General features: G+C 42.0%; 2 protein-coding genes across 5 annotated transcripts; one reads left to right on the top strand and one right to left on the bottom strand.

Annotated features, from left to right (window-relative positions):
- Positions 1–108: 108 nt before the first annotated feature.
- Positions 109–9,201, bottom strand: rnf44 (ring finger protein 44). 4 transcript variants are annotated; one of them, XM_061275635.1, is made up of 11 exons: positions 8,919–9,201; positions 5,993–6,188; positions 5,639–5,858; positions 5,195–5,362; positions 4,030–4,206; positions 3,799–3,951; positions 3,399–3,514; positions 3,197–3,284; positions 2,810–2,931; positions 2,104–2,203; positions 109–2,037 (listed from the first exon to the last, which is right to left on the bottom strand). In XM_061275635.1, exons 2-11 carry the CDS (start codon positions 6,097–6,099, stop codon positions 1,975–1,977), a joined length of 1,314 nt encoding a protein of 437 aa, XP_061131619.1. In that variant the 5' UTR covers positions 6,100–6,188; positions 8,919–9,201; the 3' UTR covers positions 109–1,974. The 4 variants fall into 4 exon arrangements, with proteins under 4 accessions (XP_061131619.1, XP_061131617.1, XP_061131620.1 ...); XM_061275633.1 differs by having other exon boundaries at positions 3,799–3,960; XM_061275636.1 differs by having other exon boundaries at positions 3,799–3,960; positions 5,243–5,362; positions 8,919–9,200.
- Positions 6,602–23,022, top strand: cdhr2 (cadherin related family member 2). The gene is made up of 32 exons (XM_061275626.1): positions 6,602–6,843; positions 11,141–11,223; positions 12,162–12,218; positions 12,300–12,359; positions 12,444–12,583; positions 12,684–12,734; positions 12,811–12,900; positions 13,161–13,250; positions 13,348–13,470; positions 14,078–14,224; positions 14,335–14,410; positions 14,488–14,597; positions 14,706–14,927; positions 14,996–15,145; positions 15,427–15,591; positions 15,674–15,735; positions 15,823–16,066; positions 16,164–16,403; positions 16,476–16,545; positions 16,619–17,203; positions 17,838–17,909; positions 18,216–18,265; positions 18,340–18,491; positions 18,576–18,672; positions 18,786–18,874; positions 19,506–19,577; positions 19,924–20,059; positions 21,026–21,147; positions 21,229–21,342; positions 21,445–21,528; positions 21,761–21,824; positions 21,907–23,022. Exons 3-32 carry the CDS (start codon positions 12,164–12,166, stop codon positions 22,060–22,062), a joined length of 3,888 nt encoding a protein of 1,295 aa, XP_061131610.1. The 5' UTR covers positions 6,602–6,843; positions 11,141–11,223; positions 12,162–12,163; the 3' UTR covers positions 22,063–23,022.
- Positions 23,023–23,300: the final 278 nt, after the last annotated feature.

A 23,300-nucleotide genomic window follows, 5' to 3' on the forward strand; every position in this document is an offset into this window, starting at 1 on the left:
CATGCAAACACCTTCTGGAGTGATTAGGTAGGAGTGTGCGCACATTGAGAAGTTGGACCACAGCAAAAAGTCAAACTGGTTTGTAAAATGACTTCGGTACGTTGCCTCTTTTTCTTTTTTTTGTTGGTTTTATTTCCTTTTGAAAACATGCCTGGTCTTTAAACTGTGTACTATTTCAGACATAAGAGCATATAATAATTGCTTACAAGAAATTATTTGTGGTCAGAGGAAAATGACCAACACAAATTCAGCTCCTTTTCATGGCATCCTTCCCATTTGACAGACTCTTGTCCTGTATCCTCATATACCGAGTGGCCCTGAGTTTTTTTTTTTTTTAAACGTACAATATAGCCTGCGAATAGATATGTATGTACACGTAGATTACTTCTCAAAGCTGTGGGTAGAACTCATTAAATGGCTTCTTTTTTTTCTCTTTTCTTTTGAAGATGGCACACACGTTAAAGACTCACGTTCACTTAAGACACTGAAGTAAAGAAAAAGGCAAGATCCCTTTACACGCAAAAGCAACGCTTACAACTGCCTGTTAGTGCTTGCTGTTTTTTTTCCCTCAAAACGTCGCAAAACAAGCGGGAAAGTAGAAGTCCAACAGCGTTTCCGCACGACTGAACACCAGTGACTTCTACGACATTCTTCTGTCTTCAAATCTAAAAGCATTCACGCGCAAGTTCTACGTACACATTTCTCCCCCCCCCTCCAAAACCACCATTAAGCCGATGACCACGTTACCAGAAGATAAACACAAAACATTGTTAGTGCTCCCAACACGTTCTTCTTCAACTCATTTTCTCAAAGAGATTACAAAGTAATAAATAAAACCTTTTAATAAATGGTGAAAATGACACAGTATTTGCCAGGATTAGTAATAGGTTTGTGCTTGTCAAGGTCATATAAGAAGGCAGGTCTAACATCTGGAAAAGTAGGCGATATCTATATATTAGATTTGGCTCACAAACAAACAAACAAACAAACAAACAAACAAACAAACATCGATGGCCACGTCTTCCTCAAACAGGAAGAGTAAAAAGTCCATTCAAAAGCCGCCCCTTTGCAACAGATTGCTGCCCGGATAGGACAACTTGCATCCGTTTCAATGCTCGTTTTCCCACATAAGCAAGCTGCTCTTTTCGTATGCCTCTTCTGTTTCCCCCCCCCCTCAAGTTGGTTCATTTTGGTGGTAATGCTTGGTTTAAATATTGCTACTCAGAATCAACAGTTCATGCAAATCCCAGCATGCCGCCCTGTATCCAGTGGTTACACAATACATTGGCTCTGTGAACAGGACAAACGCACATACACGCACGCACGTAGATAGCCGTAGCACTTGTGCAGTTACGCTCGATGACTTCGAAGTGATCCGGTCCGTGAACCCGGGACATCTTTTTGGATACATAATTTCCAGAAAGGAGCGTGTGGCAGACAGACGCGCATCACTTGCAGTCTAAAAGCTTAGGCTTAACAAAAGAGGGCTAAAGGATCGATCGAGTATTGCAGGACATACATATGAAGCAGTCGGTTTCGCCGGCACTAACATGCATCTACGGTGCTTCTCCACGCATCCTGTTTGTCTTGAACCGCGTCCCGCCTCCCATCATTCTTCACCACTAAATTCAACTAATGCAACCCTGTAAACAAAAGCAGCAAATAATGCGCACGGAGGGAGAAACTCTTTGGAATCTGCAACAAGGAAGTGGGGAGGCCAGATAAACAACCAGCTGGTGATCCCAGTGCTCTGCCTTCTGGCTGCAGCGGGACTTTTTTTTTCTCTTTTTCTTCACAAGACTCGGGACAAATGAAGCACAGCAGAGGTACCGGGGCCTCCGGGAACCATCGCGGATTGCTTATTATTTAGGAAGTGGGTTGTTAGCGGTGGTTAGTTAGTGGCGGGTGTCCACAGCTTTAGGACTAACTCTGGCACGGGCGAAGCTTTTCCCACTCCGCCTCTCACTTCGCCTCTCACTCCGCCTCTCGGTGCACGTCCGACGCGTCGGCCCGGCAGATGGGACAAGTGCGATTGGTCTGGAGGGCAGGTGGAGCAAAGTCACGTACCGACACACCACAACTGTGGTGATCGCGTCATCTTACCTTTAACCATTTGTCCACACATTTGGCGTGGAATTCATGGTTGCAGGGTAATACCCGAAGTAGCTGCCTACACTCAAAGTCACTAAAGCACACAACACACCTGAGGGGGAAAAAAATACAGTGTTTCAAACATGTAAAGTGAATGAAACCCCATTTTAAACGTGAAGTGAATTTGTCGTTTCAGACCAAATCCTACACCTTCAACTTGTCATTATTGCAATATAAAGATTAAAGTTAAAGATTAAAGTCCCAATGATCGTCACACACACACCTGGGTGTAGTGAAATTTGTCCTCTGCATTTAACCCATCCCCGTGTGATTTTAATCCATCCCCTGGGGGAGAGGGGAGCAGTGAGCAGCAGCGGTGCCGCGCTCGGGAATCAGTTGGTGATCTAACCCCCCAATTCCAACCCTTAATGCTGAGTGCCAAGCAGGGAGGCAATGGGTCCCATTTTTAAAGTCTTTGGTATGACCCGGCCGGGGTATGAACCCACAACCTTCCGGTCTCAGGGCGGACACTCTACCACTAGGCCACTGAGCTGAAGCTAATACTTCACGGAAACTACGTCTCAATCTTCAATTCTAATATCAAACGTCAATTAGCAAAAAAGCGGCTGACATCAATACTGGCAAGAAAAGGACATGGGGGATGGGCGCTTGAATACACTTCAATGAAAAATAGGACAAAGATAAATGGGTGGCTTACAGCGTTTGCTCCGATAGATGATTCTCTGAGCTGAACCTGTAGGAGGGAAGTTGCTCAATGTCGGCCTTGGTGAGTCCTCGTGGCTTCGCTTCACCCAGCCTCTCGGCCAGATTCAGTAAAGCCTGCAGAGAAAATCCACTCTTAAATGGCTTGTATAGTGTACAAAAAGTGGGATCTCTACAAGGTGTACTTAATGAAGTGCTGAGTCTTTAATAACATTGCTGAGGGGAAAAACGAAATTATTTCTTTTTTTTTGCACCGTCCAAATGTATGCAAACAACCTACTGTATTATATTCACATGATTTTGAGATATACTCTGTTGGAACTACACCTGTACGTAGCATTGTGTTCCAAAATCTTGAGCCATAAAAGGATGCCCAACTCACCTCATAGTTCTCCATTTCCACATCATCCACATCAAGGTCGAGACTGATGGCTGGGCCCACTGCGGTTGGAGGCACAGGAAGCATTGAGCTGAGCAAAGAAAGAACAACAACCGGTTAATGCAATCCTTAGCAAAAGCATAGGCCAATGACACACGTGCACTGGTCACGTCTTTCTCGGGATATGATCTTTGTCCACACTTACAGGAAGTAAGGGAGGAAGCCTGGGTAGTAGGATGGAGGCGGCGGGGGAGGAGGGAGAGGCTGCTGCAGCCTGTATCTCTGTCCACTTGCTCGCCGGGGCAGCATGTGGGGGTATGGCTGGTGGTCCAAACAATCGTGGATTAAAATGCGTACAAACATGAGACATGACATTGGATTACAATAAATAAAAAAAATGCGTTCTTCAACTGATATAACCCTGATAAGTGCTTTCACATATTTCTTTTAAGAAAGAAACGCTTCTTCTCATCACACTAATGACACTTCCTAATCCACATCATATATAATGGTTAAATTGTAAATTACTTGGGGGAAAGTTGCATCCACTGGGGGAAGATAAGGTGGACTGTGTGCGAACGCCCAAACAGAGGCCTGCCACTTACCACTCCGAAGGGAAGCTCCTGATGCAGAGGCTCTTGAGGAAGATACTGTATGGGCAGAGAAGGAGGCAGCGCTGGTGGGTGGTGTGAGGGAGGGTAGGTGAAGGTTCCCAATGGGTGCTGGTCCCCTCTTAGGTCAACTTCATTCTCTACCCTCTGTAGAGGCTGAACACAATCAGCTCAATGAGCAAAAAGCCTTGACAGAGTGGCTGGCGGCTGGTGCGGACGACTCACCATGCGTGGGTGCTGAGGCTGTAAAGGGACAAACTGGCTCAGAGGAGCAAGGTGCGGCGGCGGCTGGTGCGGGGGTACAGGTGGGCTTGGGTGCAATACAAAATGTTCGCTGGAGATCAGGGGTGGGAAGGCTTGGTAAGACACCGGCAGATGCTGCATGGTACATGCCTGTATGAGCTGAGCGGAGACAAAAGCACAGCAAGAGAACCATATTTATGTACACATACATACTTCACACTCATCTTCCACCTGTTCTAAAAATGCTTTATTCATTGTTTTCAAAAACATGCTTTAGGTAGGGCTGGGCGATGAGACAAATGTAAAGGAAATCTTGCTGAACTCTTTCATGATTTTCTTGTCTTCATTCTATGGGCGTGCTGATTCTGATTTCAGCTTAAGGGATTCATCAATCAACAGATCTCTGACAATTGGGCATACTGGAGCACACGACTTGCCGCAATGAGCTGAGGCACATTAAATTCCCTCTCAAGCGTGATGTGAAGGAGAACAATATGTAGTCATTAATGTCAAGATGACCCACTCCACACTAAAACTCCTCCAGGCAAATTCACACAAGAACCTACGCAGAAATTCAGGGCAGGATCATCCCATTCCATTGAAAGTGTCAATACATAAATTAGAAATTGTAAGTTTCTTTGAAATATTCATTTTATAAAAGTACAATACTTTTATCCATTTAAATGTATTAACCATCATGAAGAATCTTTTTCACTGCGCAGTGAACATTTCTTTCCTTGTTCCTTCCTCCCATGAGGAATGACAAACAAATGTTGGAGGGGAATCACGACAAGATCCCCATTCAACAATTAGTTTTTCACTTGCTAAACTACAAATGGACAATTTGCACATGTTAGACACATCGCACAACCCTGGTTAAAAGCATGTCATCGATATACACCAAGTGACAATATTACATAAACGCACAGCACCAACAGTGTTGCCCCGATGCCGGGCATGTTCAAGCAGCACAGAACACAAGTTAAAGCGACTTCATTTTGTCGACAACAAATTCATGCCACTAATGTTTCTATTTCACAAGACACATTGTATCTTATCAGGAAAAAAAAAAAAGACAGACTGCACGGTTGCTATCGAGCGCTACATGAAAGCCACTGACATTTGGGCTTTCCCCTTTCAAACTCACAGGAGGAGGAAGGCAGCAGAGCAGAGAGAGCTGTCCGCTGAACATTACCGAGCATGCTGGGAGCTGCTGAGTGTTGCACCCCGGTAAAGGCTGCCCGGTATGGATGGGAAATCCGTGGGTCGTCACCGTCGTAACAGTGTATGATATTGGAACAGATCCCTGAGGCATCTGAAATAAGAGCAAAAAAACGGAAGTGGACACACATCCACAGGAAACCGCATGGGTGTGTTTTTAAGCGTGTTAACAAACACGCCAGGCCTCTAGGCAGCAGTAGTTAGCCAAATACTGTCCAATCAGAGGGAGCGTGCCGACTGGGCATTTTTTTTTAGAAGCGTTGATTTTTAATTAAAAAAAAAATAATATCGCCCGTTTCCCAAAAAACGTAACAAAACAAAACGGGGGTCTAGGGCACGCCGATGAAATAATTGCCGGCCCCCCGCCTACCTGCTCATGTAGATCCACCATGATGGGGCTCTGCTGGGGTAGGTGGGCCGCAGGGTGAAGCATGCGTGGCGCTGTGCTGGTGTGGCTATATTGTCTGGATTCATCTAAAGGAACCGGTCGGTGATGTTGGGAGAAAAGCAGATGGCGGTTTTCATCCTGGACCAGGGAAGTGTGCAGGACAGGTCTGTCTCGTAGCCCCCACTGGCGTCTCACTGGTGGACTGCCGTGTCAGAAAACAAAAGATGCAAGATATCACACACAAATTATTCAATTTCATGTGCAGTAGGTTTGGCATACACAAAAACTATCGACAAACAAACAAAAGACTACACAACATACTGTATTCAACGGTACCTTCTCCTGAGATGCACAGGGGCGTTACAGGGCTCTCCAAGGAACCTCCTCGGGTTCAAGGGGGCTGTTGGGGGCAGCCTATTTACTGCTACTTCCCATGGTCGCATTGGTGACGTCGTGCAGACGAGTCACTCTCCGGGAAAGGAAACTACACAGTGGGGGAGGCACTTGGATGTTGCCTCCGATTGTCTTAACCCTGAAAAAGAAGAGATTATTTTATTTCACAAAAATCCACACAATAAATAGTGATCAAGATTTTTTTTATCTTCGGTGGTTGATTCGGCCCCATGTGGAACGGCATGTTCAGACTGTTTGTCCATTCATTAATTTCCATTAGTGAGATTGTCCTAGTTAGGGTCTTGGGCAGGAGCCCATTGCAGATGACATTAGGTGACAGGCAGAGTATACCTTGGACCAGTCACTAAACAACTATTTTCATTCACACTAATGGAAAATTTGGCATTTTCTATTAGCCTAGCATGCATATTACTGGAATGCGGAAGGAGGTCAGGGGAAAAAAAACAATGCCCGAAATTAACAATGGTGTGCTTGTTTCAGGGTTGTCCGTAATAAAATAAAACCTGACCATCCGGAATACACCCTGACCAAAATGCACCCTGATTAGCATCATGGCAGGTCTCATTGTCTGCTGGTTGTCACCACTTCACTGATTTGTGACGAGTACTTTGAAATCCATTCATTTATCTGTCTGCTGTTAGTCTGCCCATCAACTCGCTACACACTCCAGCGAGAGGAGGACTCTCAAGGTGGCAAAAAACATGAATTCTGCAACCACAGTAGTTCCTGACATCCTTAAAAGTACCAGGGACCAACAAGTACTCCGTGGAGAGGTAAGAAGCCAATAGTCTCCAACTCCAGGCCATAACTCAGCCATTGTCAATTAACTGTAGAAAATTAGAAGCCTGAAACAACAAACTCCACTCCAAGATGGTCAAAGCTAGGATTCAAACTCAATCTTAAATCTCCTCGTCTGCATATATTCACATGCAAAACATTACCCGGTTTTGAATTCGTAAATTATTAAAATCCTGTCGTATTATATTCATCAATTAGTGTGCAAAAATAATAATACTAATCTTAAACAATAACGTCCGTCCTCAGGGTACAAATAGGGGTCGCTGTTACATGACTGAACAAAAACATGGAAGCCATGTGCTCACGAGACAAAGCAACAACAAAAGCTGCAGCAGCAATCACATCTCTTCAATTTCGCTCCAATTTAGTGTTGCACAACTTTTTCGGATTATCGCACGAAGCTGTGCACGCACAACCCCGGCTCTCTTCGAGACAGGACCATGGCGGCAGCTACGGGCTCATTTCTGATTGGGATAAGTCGATGTCCCCTGTTGAAGGAGAGATGAGCTAGCAACGTTAGCAAAGCTATGCTAACGCTTTGTCCAACATAGCAAGGACAGTCGGCGAGCACACGGGATGTTAGTGTTCGAACAAAAACAAGTGTCTCAAAAGAAGGGTTGCACAGAAGACAAGCATTCACCCGGTATGCACGAATCTCAGTGGTAATACGAGTTAGTGTATCTTAAGCGCTTACTTTCGTGGCTAGTTTGGGCGCTCCGTGAGAAGAGATGGCAGGTGTTCCAGCTTGCAAAATACCGTCTCCCATCCACTTATCCTTGTGTATGACAGCCGCCAAACGACGTATGTCACTCGATATGATATCGTCTTACGAATTCAGTCCACAATCATTTCCTTTGCCAATATATAGCACCCGATCTGCTCGCGGACGCTCCTGCTTGCTAAACTGCTAACAGACGCTTTCCTTTTGCAGCGGAGGGGCTACGTCTCCCCAGCAACCGTAAACAATCAAATAAATCCACCTGTTAGTCGTAGCGTATTCCGAGTAGCTTTAATGATATTAAAAGAAATACAAGTTATTATTTTGTAATCGAAGAAAGAAAATCCCGGTTGCCGCGTGCACGCTCCCAACACTGCATTGTTATTGCGAAGCCACGCCCCCTGTGTTCGATTAGCCAATCGGAGCGCGACAAACACAGACAGCAGACGTCCAGACAGCAATGGGTGCTACGTACCAACAAACGTTTGTTTTCCGACATGGAAACAAAAGATCGCCGCGATAAACAAGTGGCTCAACTACAAGTTTGTAGTAACGTTAGTGTTAACGTACTTGATCAACCAACGCGTGTTTGAAAAGTGGGCCTACGATGTTATTCAAGGACTGTACATACTTTGTTTAGGTTAATTATGAGTACAGTTACATTATAGCGACACAACAAACTCTAATCTGGCAAACGCAACATAATTTGTTAACACCGTTTGATGCCACTTCAAAGAAATGCCATCACAATTGTACGTGAACGTGAAATAATTTGTAGAAAATATTTTTAACTGTTTCCCCCTGAGAATTATTATGAGATAATCAACAGTGCAACCGGAAATTAATGTTCAAATGCTTGTTGCTATGACTGGAGGCCACGGTGTCCGATGAGGACTATCCAGTCGGTTATGTAATTTTGCACTTGCATGATCAAGAAAAAAACAAATTCAATTTCCTCCAACATTTTGCACACCGGCGAATGTAGCACGGATTGTTTACACACGACAATGTTGTTATCATCGCTATGGGTCCTATAGCATCGCTGTCAGGCCCAGTTCGTGTGTTTACAGTCAATAAACGCCGCCATTCCAAGGTTTTAGAACATATTCCATCATCGGATGTCAAGTCAACGTCAAACCATGTAAGGCTCGCCGATAACAGGCTGTTTTGCACGTAAACACAACATCGCAGTCAACAGCAAAACAAGGAGGGGCTGTGGAATATGGAGGCTGAGCCCAATGAGCGGCATAATAACACGTTTTAATTTACAGCCTCAGGCAACATTTCTAGCAATCTACCCGCTGTATCTCGTTCGGACAAAAGCGTCATTACCTGATTGTTAATGTGCAAACATCCGATCGCTGATATTTCCCTTCACATTTCATCAGTCAAGCAGCAAGTCCTGTGGTCAAATGTCCCCGCGTGGAACATTGCGTCATTTATACCTCCGCTGTAACAAAAACGCGCTACAAATGACAGATCTCATCAGACATCTCGTATGACTTCGTCGTGTGTGCACACAATGCAACTTGTCTTTGCTGTGTGGCACGTTCATTCTACACACGCCATTTTCTGGTTTTGAAAGTCCTAGTCCTGCCCACTGCTGTCTTGTTCCTCCCGCAGCGACCTGCACTTCCTTAAACTAGACGTACATACCTGAAAAATCAATCAAGATAGAAAGAACCGACTAAAAACACACTTCTTGCATTTTATGGCGTACTTTCCAGTGCTGTGCATTCAAACATACATGCAGATGATGGTTGTTTTGAAGGTTTAGCTGTTCACTTGAACACGTCTGTGTACCGCATTACTATGTAAGTGTCGCTGTGGTTCGCTGATGTAAAGGAGCAGCACTACTAATGCCCACACCTTCAAAATGGCCAATTAGTAGCGGTGCATTTTGATGCAAATGACGGGAAGCTATGAACACGAGTTGAAATAACAGTATTATTTGGAGTTTTCATTGGATGGGGAAATGATTCCTGTGGGTGGGCACGGTTTAGGAAACGCCCACCCCAGAACATTCACCTGTATTTCGTGCTTATCTGGACATTCTGTAGGCGACAAGGTATATGCAATATGCAGTGCATGTAATACTTTATATTGCAATGATGTAGTAATTTAATTAGTCCTCCTCAAATACAACGATATCTGTTCTTATCAGAGATGACAAAAATTTAACAAAAGTTGCCCTTTGCACGATCTACACATATATCAAGTCAAGTCAAATTTATTTATACAGCCCTTAATCACAAAAACGTCTCACAGGGCTTCACATGGCCACAGTTAATAATTATTCTCAACATCCCCTGATCTTAACTCCTCGGAGTCCAAGGAAAAACTCACAAAACCCCAATTAGGAAAAAATGAGAAACCTTGAAAATGTAGATGGCAGGTTCCCACTTCCAAAATGAGTCGATTGCAATGGATGCAGAGTGGACAACATTTAACACACAATATACGTATATTTGATTTGAATTGGATGTTTAGATGTTGTTCTTATGTTGTTCTTGTTTCAAAATCAATGATGACGTCAACATTGCGCAAGTAGAAGATTGAGTTTCCCTTTATCGGAAGGGCTTCAGCAGCCTTTTATAACCACCACACCCTTTTAATTTGTCTTTCGATTGCTGAAATAGGCGCGCCAGTGATGTGTTCAGTCCCAAAAGTCATAAACCAAAGTCTATTGGATAAGATTAAGGGGTGGAATAAACAAATGCCATCCATAATCCTTAACTTGTTTTCCATTGTTGATGTAATAGACAGTATTGTTGTAATTTGTAAATGACCTTGATAGTCTATCATTTTACACTGAGCACTTTCTGAGGTAACCAATATGTTTAGTTTTAAAACCATGTCGCGATGGATGTTACAATATCAGATCCATTAACATTTTCTGGTATTTACCCTCTCTTATTATGCAATCTATTCAAATTATTGAATTATTAATGTGTACTTTTTTTTAAATATGCAAACCATGTTCAATTCAAATGCTGTCTGTTTGTTTTTACATTTAAGTCATGTTTGATCCTACAGATGACATGACCTGGTAACTGTGGCAAAACAATACATTATCACAAAACGGTGAAGGGGTGTGCTTTTGTTTTGAAACAAAATGGTGGCTTGTGAATGAAGCCAGTGTGTAACAGTGCAGAGAGTGTTTGTGTGAACGTCTCTCTATTTGGGAGGGCTTTATTGGGAGGAGCTCATTAGAGAGGTCTTCTGGAAAGTGATTCATCAGAATGCTTGAATGATCATACAAATTGTAATGGGCCAAGCTCCCATGTTTGACCAGTGGGAGCCCTTTTGTTGCTGTGTTTCGACATCGGACACAGTATGGAACCTTGCCATGTCGTCCTGCTGACACGGGGCCATCTCTCACGATTCCCCAGCCACATATTAGGCAGACAAAACAACAGTGGGAAACTTGATCAGGTGTCGACGTTTACATTTAGTGAGTTGCTTTTTTGGTGTTTTTATTACCTCTGCGCCCATGGAGGAGGACTGTTGACACGTGAATAGCTTTTGTATATGTTAATCATTTATATTTATAGAGGCGGTTATCACTAGAAGGAACAGGAGCCAAAGGTCTCCTCATCCCATTTGAGAGAGAAAAGCCATCTGTGCGTCTTGCCAGGTAAGTCTGATTACAGCATTTTAAAATCGAATATGATCTACAGCTTACTTTTCATCATCAAGAGTCAGTATTTTCATATAGATTCATTATATTTGGTTATACAACACAGTACACAAAATCAAACGTGATCCACTGCTTATTATTCATCATCAAGAGTCGTTATTTACATATAGAGTCATTGTATTTGGTTATACAGCACAGTATACAACTGTTGATTAATTCACCGGAAATATATTCTGATTTTGTATCAAGCAAGTTTTATTTTACGGTTATTACGCACATTCCCATGGTTATTGCAGCAACGCAACATAGTGACGACACAAGATTGTTAACAATTGGTTGCGATAGCCAAATAATGCTTTATTTTAAGTCACTGATGGCATGGTTTAGTGACAATTAGATTTTCTTTTAATATCTTCAATGTAATTGTTAGGGAAGGTATTTAGTATATCCATCCATTTTGTACAGTGAGTAGTTGTAGATTAGCATTTACACTACAGAAGGCGGCGGGAGCTGCAGTCTATCCCAGCTAAGATCTGAATAAAGACAGCCACCTGACCACCATTCGCTCCACCATAGAGCCCACACAGCCCTCACAGAAGTCAGGTGTTTGTATCATTACACAATTAGTAACTTATTTTATACAGGATTATAACACTTTAGCAATATAAAATATGCCATTCAGCGATAACGTGTTTGTTGTTGCTTGACTTTACAACGCTTATAGTTGCATTACAATCATGCTCTTCCTTTAAAACACAGGACAAAGCATTTTGAATGTGGGGTTAAATTGAGGTAGAAATCAGATGGAATATATACATATACTCAATCAAAATATGAACCTCAGCAAGTATTTTTCCTTTGAATGACATCAGCCAGAAAAGTAGTCAAAGAAAGATTATTATCCATCCATTTTATTTGTATTTTTATTTTCACAGACATGGAGTGTATCCCTGGAGGCTTTCTGCTCTTGTGTGTCATCAGCCTAATTGATGGTGTGTGTTGGTTTCTCAACTGATTTATCACGAGAGAGCGACAGTATACATCCCTTTTAATCATTTTGTTTTGTTTTGTAGCAAAAAACGCTCCTATAATTCACAATGACCTCACTAAGCTGTGTGAAGATATTCCAGTTGGTAGGTTTTTCTACATTTGGTTTGCTTTTACCACAATGTTATCACTCTACTAATTACTAACTTTGGATCACAACATTTCCACAGATCACCTTGCATTCAAAATAAATGCCACGGATAAGGATAATGATAAACTGACATATTCACTCTTTGGGGAAAATCGTATATACTTCAGGGTGGAAAAAACGAACGGAGATGTGTTTATTGCAAGGAAGCTTGATAGAGAGGTATATGTTATTTCTTTTTGTTTTTAAATGAACATACTTTAAATTAAATTGGCCTGAGTAATATCATGTATTCTCTCTCTCTTGCTCTCTCTCTTTCTAGATTGTTAATGTATTTCCACTCGGAATTTCTGTTTCAGACGGTGACTATGTTGTGAGTAACTCTGAACACTTTTTAAAAAAAAAAATCAATAAGATATCAAATTAATTTGCATTGCACACTGTTTCAGGAAACCAAAGAAATAGAGATACTTTTGAGGGAAGCCAATGACAATAGACCCAAATTTGAAGACTCTAATTTTGACACCCCAGTGAAAGAGGTTTGTCAGATGTATTTTATTGAGTTATCTTAATTCATATATTCTTTTGGATTAAACATGTATATGTAATCATGTTTGTGCCTGTACCTGCCTGATGTCTCCAATACTCTAATTACATTGTATGATAAATTATGTTCACCAATCATCAATTATGTAAACAGGGATGCTATTATTGGACCACATTATTATTGCTATCATCAATCCTTTTCTGTAAACATTGTTATTGTTATCTGATCATTTCTTCCCCTGCACTTTCTTAGAATACTAAAACAGGTAAGAGTCTGTTTAAAGTAGTGGCCACTGATGATGACATTTCACAAGGTGGTCAGGTTACATACAGCATCGCTGATGTGAGTATGATCCCTCATTTACAGTATGTCTATCAAAATGTTATTCTACAGTTTTCCATAAACTTCAGTCAATTGCAATTTATGCTTCGTTTTCCAGGTTACTCCGAGGGATGGATTGAATCTGTTTAGTATTGCTCCCATAACCGGTGATGTCACATTGACCAGGGCACTAAATTACACTGGACTGAGTACTTATTATAGACTGATGATAAATGCAACTGTGAGTATTCGTTCAATCAGTTGGATGTTAGATAATATTGGATGATTTAGAAAGACATACCACATAATAAACTATCTTGAGACGCTATATTTATATAATATTTGTGTTTTTGAAACGCCTCAAAGCTCTATTTTTGTAACCAATGCGAATGTGGTGCTGCACATGGCATGAATCTGTGAAGAGGCGTGTTAGTCCGAGTGTTGGTAATCTCATAGCTGCGCGGAAGTTGGTGTATTAACAAAGGGGTGGTTGCTCCGTTGAAGGAGTGAACAAAACCGACCATTCACTGCCAAATCAAGTGGCTCCTACCATTCTCTTTAAATGTGGCATACTCACATCTCACATGGAGACATCTTTGTGAGCTAAAGGATGCAACGATCCATGCATGACTGGAGCATTGTCACTGCTCTTTGTTGGTGTGGAAACACACAATGTAAGCGGGAAGCCTCGTTAAATACGAGAATGAGCAAGTGATAACCGATGGCGACATGAATATGTCTGCGGATAAAGACAAAGATTTGAAATATCTGAATTACTTGGAAAAGCAGGACATTTTTGCATTTACTTTGTACAACAGAATTTTGACTTTCTACATTTGCCATTACAGGATGGCGGAGGCCGTTGTTTTTACAGTGAGACTAATTATTTCTCAACAATTGCTTATTACTTTATTACCGTTTTGGATGTCCCCGATCAAAACCCCAAATTCTTGAGTCTTCCCTACATTGGGAGTGTTGATGAGAATTCTGCAGTGGTGAGTTCTTGCTTATCAGCATCTGCATTGAGGAAATGAGTCATGATTTCTCTGGTATTGTAATTTTTGGCCAAAGACATTTTCACTCTAACTTGTTAAAATGTTGATAGGACCAATCTGTTTACACCGTGACTGCCATAGACCAAGACACAGGAATCAATGACATGATTATCTACAGCATTGAAGGTAAGGTTTGATAATAACATTAAAACATTTTACTGTATATGTATAATGTATGTCATACCTCTCTCACCGACTATCAGATTCCACTCCACCTGGCCTCTTTAAAATCTCGAGCGATGATGGCATTATTTCTGTGGCGTCGGAAATTGACAGAGAAATGATTGGTGATACTGTTACCATGATTATCAAGGTATGTGTGACATTTAAAGTCATTATGAACATAACGGTGGAATTTCCAAGGCCACTATTCATCTATTTAAATGAGATAATTATATGTCCACATCCTTGTTGACTTTAGGCCACTGAATCCCAGCTTGACATCAATGAGGTGTACGCTAGCGCCACAGCTTCAATACTGATCAACATCAATGACATCAATGACAACAAACCCGAATTCTACAAGTGTGAAGAATCAGGAGAGCTGCAAAAATGTAATAAAGCAAGTCAATTTGAAGTGGACGTAGCTGAGCACTCACTGGGAAGTGTGCCCATCAACATGATGGTCAAGGACGCAGACAAGGTAACAACTTCCTACAGGATCTGTCACTCGGTTTTGTGCTAATGCTCAATTGAATTGTCATTTCATAGATTAAAAGCATTCAACTAACCCTGAAGGGAGCTGACAAGGATGTGTTTTCTGTCGAGCCAAAATTTTCGCCGGCCGATAGCGTCGTTCAACTTGTGGTCAAAGAGCCAAATAAACTGGATTATGAAAAAACACAGCAAATGGTTGTAGAGGTGAGAAAAGTACAAAAGACACTTATGAGGATGACACCTAGTGAGTGCTATGCTTTCCTTGCCGCATCACTTTTCACTCTGTGGTCTTACCTCAACGGATTTCAGAAAAAGAAATGTTGGGACTGACATAAACAAGAAATGTTACCTCTGTGTACCCTTTCTCAATAAGACAACAACGTTCCTTATTACTGCCCTTATGTACGACTATGTATGTCATTTTTCTTTGTCACCTGTGTGCAGTATTTAGTGTGAAATAAGGTGTTGACTCTGTCATGTCACAGGTGATTGCAAGCGATCCAGAAGAAATCAGTTTTGTCTCCACTGCCACAGTTACTATTCGGCTAACAGACATCAATGACAACAGTCCCACCTTCCCACAGGACTCCTACATGAACTTGAAAGTGACTGAGCACTCTGACGTTGGCACGGTAGTGACTACTATTACCGTAAGTCCTCTGAGCTGCGGAATTTTCATGCACACGAGTACGATATGGTAAAAAATTAAAAAAAGACCATCTCTATTTACAGGCACAGGATCCTGACACAATGGACAGAGACAACATCACCTACATGCTTCTCCCGGAAAGCATGTAGGTCTCGATCACACTTCAGTGACCTCAATGATGACATTTTTTTTACAGAGGAACACCACCAACCAAATCATATTTGTCTTTCAGACGGACTTATTTTGACGTGGAGCAAAAGACGGGAGTGATTTATGTGAAAAACAAGACCTTGTTGGATCGCGAAATCAGATCATTGCACTCTGCCTCCATTCAGGCCAAGGATTCAGATGGCAAGCCTGCCACCGCATTACTGCAGTTCATAGTGACAGACATCAATGATCAGCCTCCGGTTATCAGTAAAGAATATTATCAGGAGTTTGTGAAAGAGGGCTCACAGTTTGAACTTCAAGTCGAGGTAAGAGACATTTGGAGTTTTCATTCGGATCAAGGGATTTGTTGAAAAGTTTGATGTTTTACTGTGTTTTTTGTCCATTTCCCTCCATTTCCAATAGGCAACTGATGCAGATGAGCCAGACACATTAAACAGCCAAATCACATTTGCAATACTGCCAAGCAAGTACAGCGATGACTTTATCATAGACCCCGATACCGGCGTGTTGAGGAACAAGGTTGAACTGGACCGTGAGGCTTTGGATGTTGAGCTGAAGGGCAAGATTGAGCTCAATGTTACTGCCACAGATAAGGGCACGCCTTCCCTGTCCACCATGGTCAGCGTGTTCATCTACGTGGAGGTATGTCTGCAGCAGGTTGAGTTGGAATGCTGTGTTGAACTGCAAAAAGTCATTAACGTCAACTATTTCCAGGATGTCAATGACAACGCACCAGATTTTAAGAACCCCTCTTATAAATTCAGCGTCCAAGAAGGGGAAAAAGGTCAGTAGACTTTTGTCAATTTTGAGTGTTTATAAATGCACGTTCTAATTGATAAACTATTTCCTCCCAACAGGTGCATTTGTGGGTACGGTCCTGGCTCAAGATTTGGACCAGACATCAGACTTCAACCGGATAGGTTTTCAAATCATCTCTGGAAGTTTTGACAGTTTTACCATTCTCACCACTTCTGAAGAGCAAGTTTACATGGGAAACATTACAGTGGACCTGGGTATTGACCTGGACTATGAGAGTGCTCGGCAGAAATACACATTGCAGGTAGAAGCCATAGATCGGGGACAGAAAAAAGCAGTGGTGACGGTGGAGGTGGACGTGTTGGACGTGAACGATGAAAGGCCCGCGTTCTTGCCTTCGAAGCCCGTGAAAGTGAAAGAAAACACAACAGTGACTGAGGTCATTGGTAGATTTGAGGGCTGGGATGAGGACGGAAACCACTCGCTGATCTATGAGTTGGAGTCCCTCAAATGCAGATGCAATGGGTCTCTGTCACCTTGTGACTGGTTTGTCCTGGAGGCGACAGGAGACGTTCGGGTCAATCTGGAACACACGCTGGATTATGAGCTGTGCGACCGGGCGGTGATGGAAGCTCAGGTGATAGACGAGTACACTGAGAAAGGGGAGAACTCCAGTCTCGTTGCAGGTCTGCTCACTTAAAGCGTACGCGGTACATACTCACAGAGAAATTTGTTCTTGTTCCCAGGGCTGCAAGAACACCAATCTCATCAATTGTTGTCTTAGAACTTTTGCGTGACTTGTTAGGAATTGGAAGTGGTCACGGAAGTCCTGTTCGGCAAGTTTTTGGAAGCGGCAGCTGTCACACAATGATAGTTTTAAAGGATCATTGCTTGCATCTCTACAAACAGAGGTGTCAAATCCATGTTCAGAAAGTAGAAAACCAGCCACAACTTGACTTTAGCCACAGGAGCCTCTAAGATAAACAAGCTAGCTCCCGGGGAGTTTGTTTACCTACCGACTAGGCACCTATGACTAAAGACAAACTGTGACAGGGTTTTTACTTTCTGGACCTGGATTTGACACCTCTGCCTATCACGTTTCTTGCAAGGAATTAAAAAAAAAAATACACAAATAGAGCAATAAAGAAGAAAACGAGTCCTAAGACAAAATGCACATTGAGCAAACATTGTCCTTGTCCATGCCCTTTTGAAAACAAGAACAAATAACTCTTCTTATGGAGTATGCATAGACCTTTACAATAAGAGCACACGTGTTTGAATAACACCACTTTGCGCTGCGACTTTCTTTGCAACATTCAGGACAACTGGAGATCATCATTGAAGACATCAACGACAACGCCCCACAATTCCTCATCTCAGATTCGCTATTCGGTGGGTTATTGCGCTCTTTCATTTGATATGATCAATCTTTTTTAAAATGTACCTCACTGCTCACTGACATGTCAATTATTACAAGTAGCACATTTGCTGATTGCCACATTATATCACACAGTTTGCGTGTAAGACATTTGTCACACAACATGAAGTAGTTATAATCAGTTCCAGTTCACAATAGTACAGGTCTAATGCACCCTGTAGATAATATCAGTAATGTCTTCACTTAATCAAGCATCATATCAAAATAGATCACCAACTTAATTCAACAGCATTGCTAAAAGTATGTTCTACCTTCCTTAGTTGTCGTATCAGAGTCTGCAAGCAAGGGGACATCAGTTGGGGGAGTCATTGTGAGTATTACTCAAAGTCCTGTAGGCTATGTTTGAATGCTCCGTAAGCGGGTTCAACGTCTTGTTACGCTCAGGCAACAGACCGGGATACAGAAATTAATGCACAGCTTCAGTTTAAAGTAAGTGAAGTGCGATTTGAGGACATCAACAACAACACAGGTGGCATCCGGTCATTGTTTGAGGCTGTTACCACACAGCAAAAGGACATTTACGTTGGGATTATTCAGTAAGTGCAAAGTCAGCGGCTTTTCTGCGTGTCTTTTTACCGAGCAGGTCTTCTCACAGACATCTTATTGCGTCCCTTATACAGAACCAGCGAGGCGCTTGATGTCACTTTGAAAGGGAAATATTGGGTAACAGTGACCGCGACTGACTCTGGCGGCCTCGCCACCAACACTACACTGGAGGTGAATGAATGAATGCATCACGAATCCTCCTCTATTACCAATGCGAATTTATACCCCACTATATTATAAACAAAAAACTCCAGCAGTTCTAAACTTTCCTTTCAATATTGCAGATTTTCACAGTTGACACATCTTATAGAGTTGACCTTCAATTTAGAAAAACACAGGCTGAGGTCATAGAAAGCAAACCTGCTATAATCAGGTATGTGGACAATATTAAACTGTCACCATATTTCACTCTCCAAACCAAAAGGGGGCAGCATAATACTAGATGTCATCCCGCTCAGTGAACTAATTTTCTGGACCTGTATCATGCTATTTTAAGATTTAATTATATGCAAGGATATGATATTATATTACTGCTTGACCGCTGTACTCGCACATGTTGGTCGGTGGACTTGAGGTGCGTTCAGTGGCTGCTTACAAATAAAGACATCTCAAAATTACGTGGTAAAAATCATTTAATGCTCCACGTTTTCAAATTTATTTGACGCATCAAAATCAGAACAGGCTCATGACAACTCCAGTTGCAGAGACAGCTGCTCTGTGAAATTGGGTGTTTTTTTAGTCTGCATGGATGCTCCTGGGGTTGCCTGGTCGTTTAATTGGACAGGCCGGCCGGGCTGCTGCTGAGACAGGAATGAGGAGGAACGCTCCAAGATGAGTGAATGAGGGAAAACACAACTTTGAGAGTGTTTCTGATGAAGAATTTGCATTTGATCAAGGCTAAAAGCTAAGAAACAAACAAAAAAAGATGATTAGGCTCCTTAAATTCGAGGCAAAAACACTAAACCCCATGTTTCATCCAGCCAACTACTTTTATCTCTCCCCAGAACACTCACAGCTGCCACCAAAGCTGTGGTTGAGGTTATTACCATCAAGGAAGCACCTTCCGAAACATCCAGGTGAATTTTTATTCTCTTACTTTATCTGAAAACTGACTCAGCTTGAAAATTACAGGCTAGTGGGGAGAATAATGAAAACTGAGAGATAATTTTACTCAGAAGGGGATGCAAGTGTAATCAAATATACGTATAAAAGAGAAAGAACTTATCTTGAACTGAACAAAGAACCAAGGTGTTCTGTTCATTACTAGTGAGGGCCTCTCACAGGTAAGAAAAGGAAGGGTCTAAGAACTCCCTAGAGCGAGACAGATATGTTGGCTTGAGCGAAGATATGAGACCTCCGGTTCAGGCCGACCAGCGCTTCTGCAAAAACAATTATTCTAACAGCTGTATTATTTCCTCACAGGTCTTCAGTTGGTGCAATAATGGTGGCATATTTTCTCTATTCCAATGGGAGTGCTCTCACTAAAAATGAAGTGGAGCTAATGATTGCCGTACCCCAGCATGCTAACCAGTTGGACCAGTTAGGCCTCATGTACATTGTAAGTATTGGGTTTGTTTTGGAAATGAATGTTTTGAGATATCTTAATTTTTATACCACAAGTTTTTCTTTCAGCCTACAATTAGACAACGTAATAGTAAACCCCTCGCCATCGCAAAGTCCAGATTTTTTTATTTTTATTTTACAGCTGACAACTAATTTTGGTCTAATTGTATATTGGGTGCACTGTAAATCTACTTTTGACCACGAGATGGTGGCAGGCTAACTAAGTTTGAGACAAAATATGAAAGCATTGGATTTCAACACAGCCTAGCTTAGGGGTGGCCAACCAGTCAGAGACTTAAGAGCCATATTTTTACTGTGTTACCGCAAAGAGCCACATCATACACATGAGCATACATGAGCTAACCCCCCTTATTCAAATGATCAGCTCATTAGCAATCTCTATAAAAGCCTGATGATTTGAATTAGGAGTATTGCAGTGGTGAGGCATCTAAAACAGGCTGGATAGAGTCCCTCGAGGACCTTGGTGACCCCTCATGTACAATGCATACAATATCTTCTTCCCGCCACAAGCATGACATCATTTGCAAAGATTTAGAATCACTGTTGTCATTTTACTAGTTTCATTCTTGGGAAAAATAGTTGGGTTGCAAATTTGACAAATGTAGCAAAAACGTTGCTATGTTGGCAGCACTGGAGAAACAAATGGTAACTCTTGCTCGATGCCTTGCTTGTTCTAGTGCACATAAAATAAAAGCACAGCTTTCAAGGTGAAAGCACCACATATTTTACATTTTGCTTCAGCTTCATGGTAACTGTGAAGGGTTGTCAGAGACTGTGGGCGGGCCAGATTTCAGACTCCTTGCGCGGGTGGTCTGACTGTGGGGGTTGGAGGAAGGTTTACTGTATAGCGGTTTTGGAGTAAGCCAGAGAACCCATAGAAAACCAAATGCATTTGATAATTCACATTATACTAATGGCAGAATGTTGTGCTTTGTCTCAGACTGATTCATCAATAAAACCTACGGAGTCTAACCCTCTAGAATACGTTCCGTATGGCATCATGGCAGGTCTCATAATTGTCCTTGTTGTGCTCATTACTTCACTGGTTTGCACTCGCAGAAAGTAAGTACTACGGGACACAAAGCGCTCTTCATTCAGTCATTGGTCTGCAACTTGCGATCATCAACTCTCTTCTCGATACAGCTACAGGAGGAAGCTCAAGGCAGCCCAAGCCATGAACTCTGCAACCATGGTGGCATCTGACAACCTTAAAAGTGGCCCTGTGGTGCCAGGGACCAACAAGTACACCATGGAGGGGTTAGATGACAACACCATCATCCATAACTCAGCCATTATCTGTGAACTATAGAAAATGTACTTTGTTCCTACTAACTCCATGTCATCATTTGACACTGTTAGGGCAAACCCAGTTCTCAATCTTAACATTGACACAACCATGGTGCTGGATCTGGATGGAGACAGCTCAGATGTTGACAAAGTCAGGTAAACTGATAACCCAAAGTCACTTGGAAACATTGAATTTTTCCCAATATCACTTGGCAAAATCAAGAATTAAGATTCAAGTGGAATTGACCTAACTGGTCAACTAATTGAATAACTGCTAATATTTCTTATTGAATAATTGCTGATTAGGATGTCTGTCTGTTCACTGGCGTTATTTCTCAAATACTGATGTTACATTTCGTTTCTCTCTCCGCTCATTTGCCAATCCAAGCCTTGACTCCCTGGACTACAGTGATGACGTGAACACATCTGAGATGGATACAAAGCCCATGATGGTAAATAACAGATTGAAACCCGCTCCATTTTGTACATTAATTTTAAATACAGTGGCCTAATGCTGAAGCTGCTTCGATTTAGCAGAAAATCCAGGAAGAAGAAGAACCGGAGGATGTCGGGCCCCCTGAGTACATCGAACCTCTGGGCGCGGCTTTGGCCGAGCGAACCCAGAAAAAAGGTTCAGACGATCACAGAGTGGGTATCAGCAACCCTGCATTCAGCACAACAGACCTGTGACGTGATGGTGGACATCCACCACGGATGCGACTTCTTTACAATCACGCAACCAAACTGACAATTCTAACACAAGATGTTGCTGAGATTCCTGTTTAAGATGAAAACATTTAAATGGTGGACTGACCATTGTGAGGATGTCTTTTCAGCAAACTAAAAGAACAACCAAAAATTACATTGTAAAATCCTCACAATGCCCACCCATGCATTTACAGTACATTCTTGTTTGAATAATATGAACCGGATTTGTTTGTCAGTTTGTCACACAGTTAAGTGATTTGACTTTTCACTCCATGATTTTGGAAACCTCGCACTGTAAATTAAACCTGAAATCGTAGTGCTCATCATCATATTTATTCTCATGATAAAATACACTTTATACATGCACATACTGTAGTCAATAGTGATACACATACATGATAACATGAGCAGACGGAATGCTTAAGGGAACAACCAACGTCAGGTCCGCGGGCCAAATCCGTCCTGTGTCTAAATTTAGACCTACCCGAAGCATCGTGTCATAAAATCAATAATATGTGGCCCGCTGGGACTGTTTTGGGGACCCGTGCACCCCAGAGCGAGCGCATTCTACCCCGTCCCTTCCCAGTTCACGCGCACACAGGTGTCCATTTGCAAGATTATCAATGACACAGACAGTTCCTCATTCAAATGTCCGAAACCAAGGACTCAGGCGACACTAAGATCAGAGACGTTGCCAGTGACGCTGCACAGGGAAAGGCGAATAACCCACGCACTATACTGGTGAGCGCTCTGTCTACTTACTACTCACTCTACAAACGCTTCTGCGCGCCCGCGCCGCCCACTCACTGTGATCGCAAACAACAAAAAGACTCTGGGTTATTATTTTGTGATTATGAAGTATTTTGTGTTGTATGAAGTTAAAATGAAAGAGAGAATGATTTAATTTGGATTAAAAATCTGACATGATACAACCTGGCCTTTTTACTACAGTCGAAACACCAATATCACCCTTCTCATCAACATAACAACAATAACAATAATAAAACCAACTCAAGACATGTAATAAAAAATCATTCAACTTTCATTTGTATTTAATTTATTATTATTTTAATCTTTAACTATCCTGGTAAAAAGTCGAAACTCCCAAATCCCTGCCACTGTCCAAATACATCTCCCATGTAAATCTTAGTTTTTTTTATATGCCATTTCAATAAATCGCTCCATTTTTAACCAACACTTACTCTTTCCTGTCAACGTAT

The sequence above is a fragment of the Syngnathus typhle genome, linkage group LG1, assembly GCF_033458585.1.
Source record: "Syngnathus typhle isolate RoL2023-S1 ecotype Sweden linkage group LG1, RoL_Styp_1.0, whole genome shotgun sequence".
Lineage (NCBI taxonomy): Eukaryota > Metazoa > Chordata > Actinopteri > Syngnathiformes > Syngnathidae > Syngnathus > Syngnathus typhle.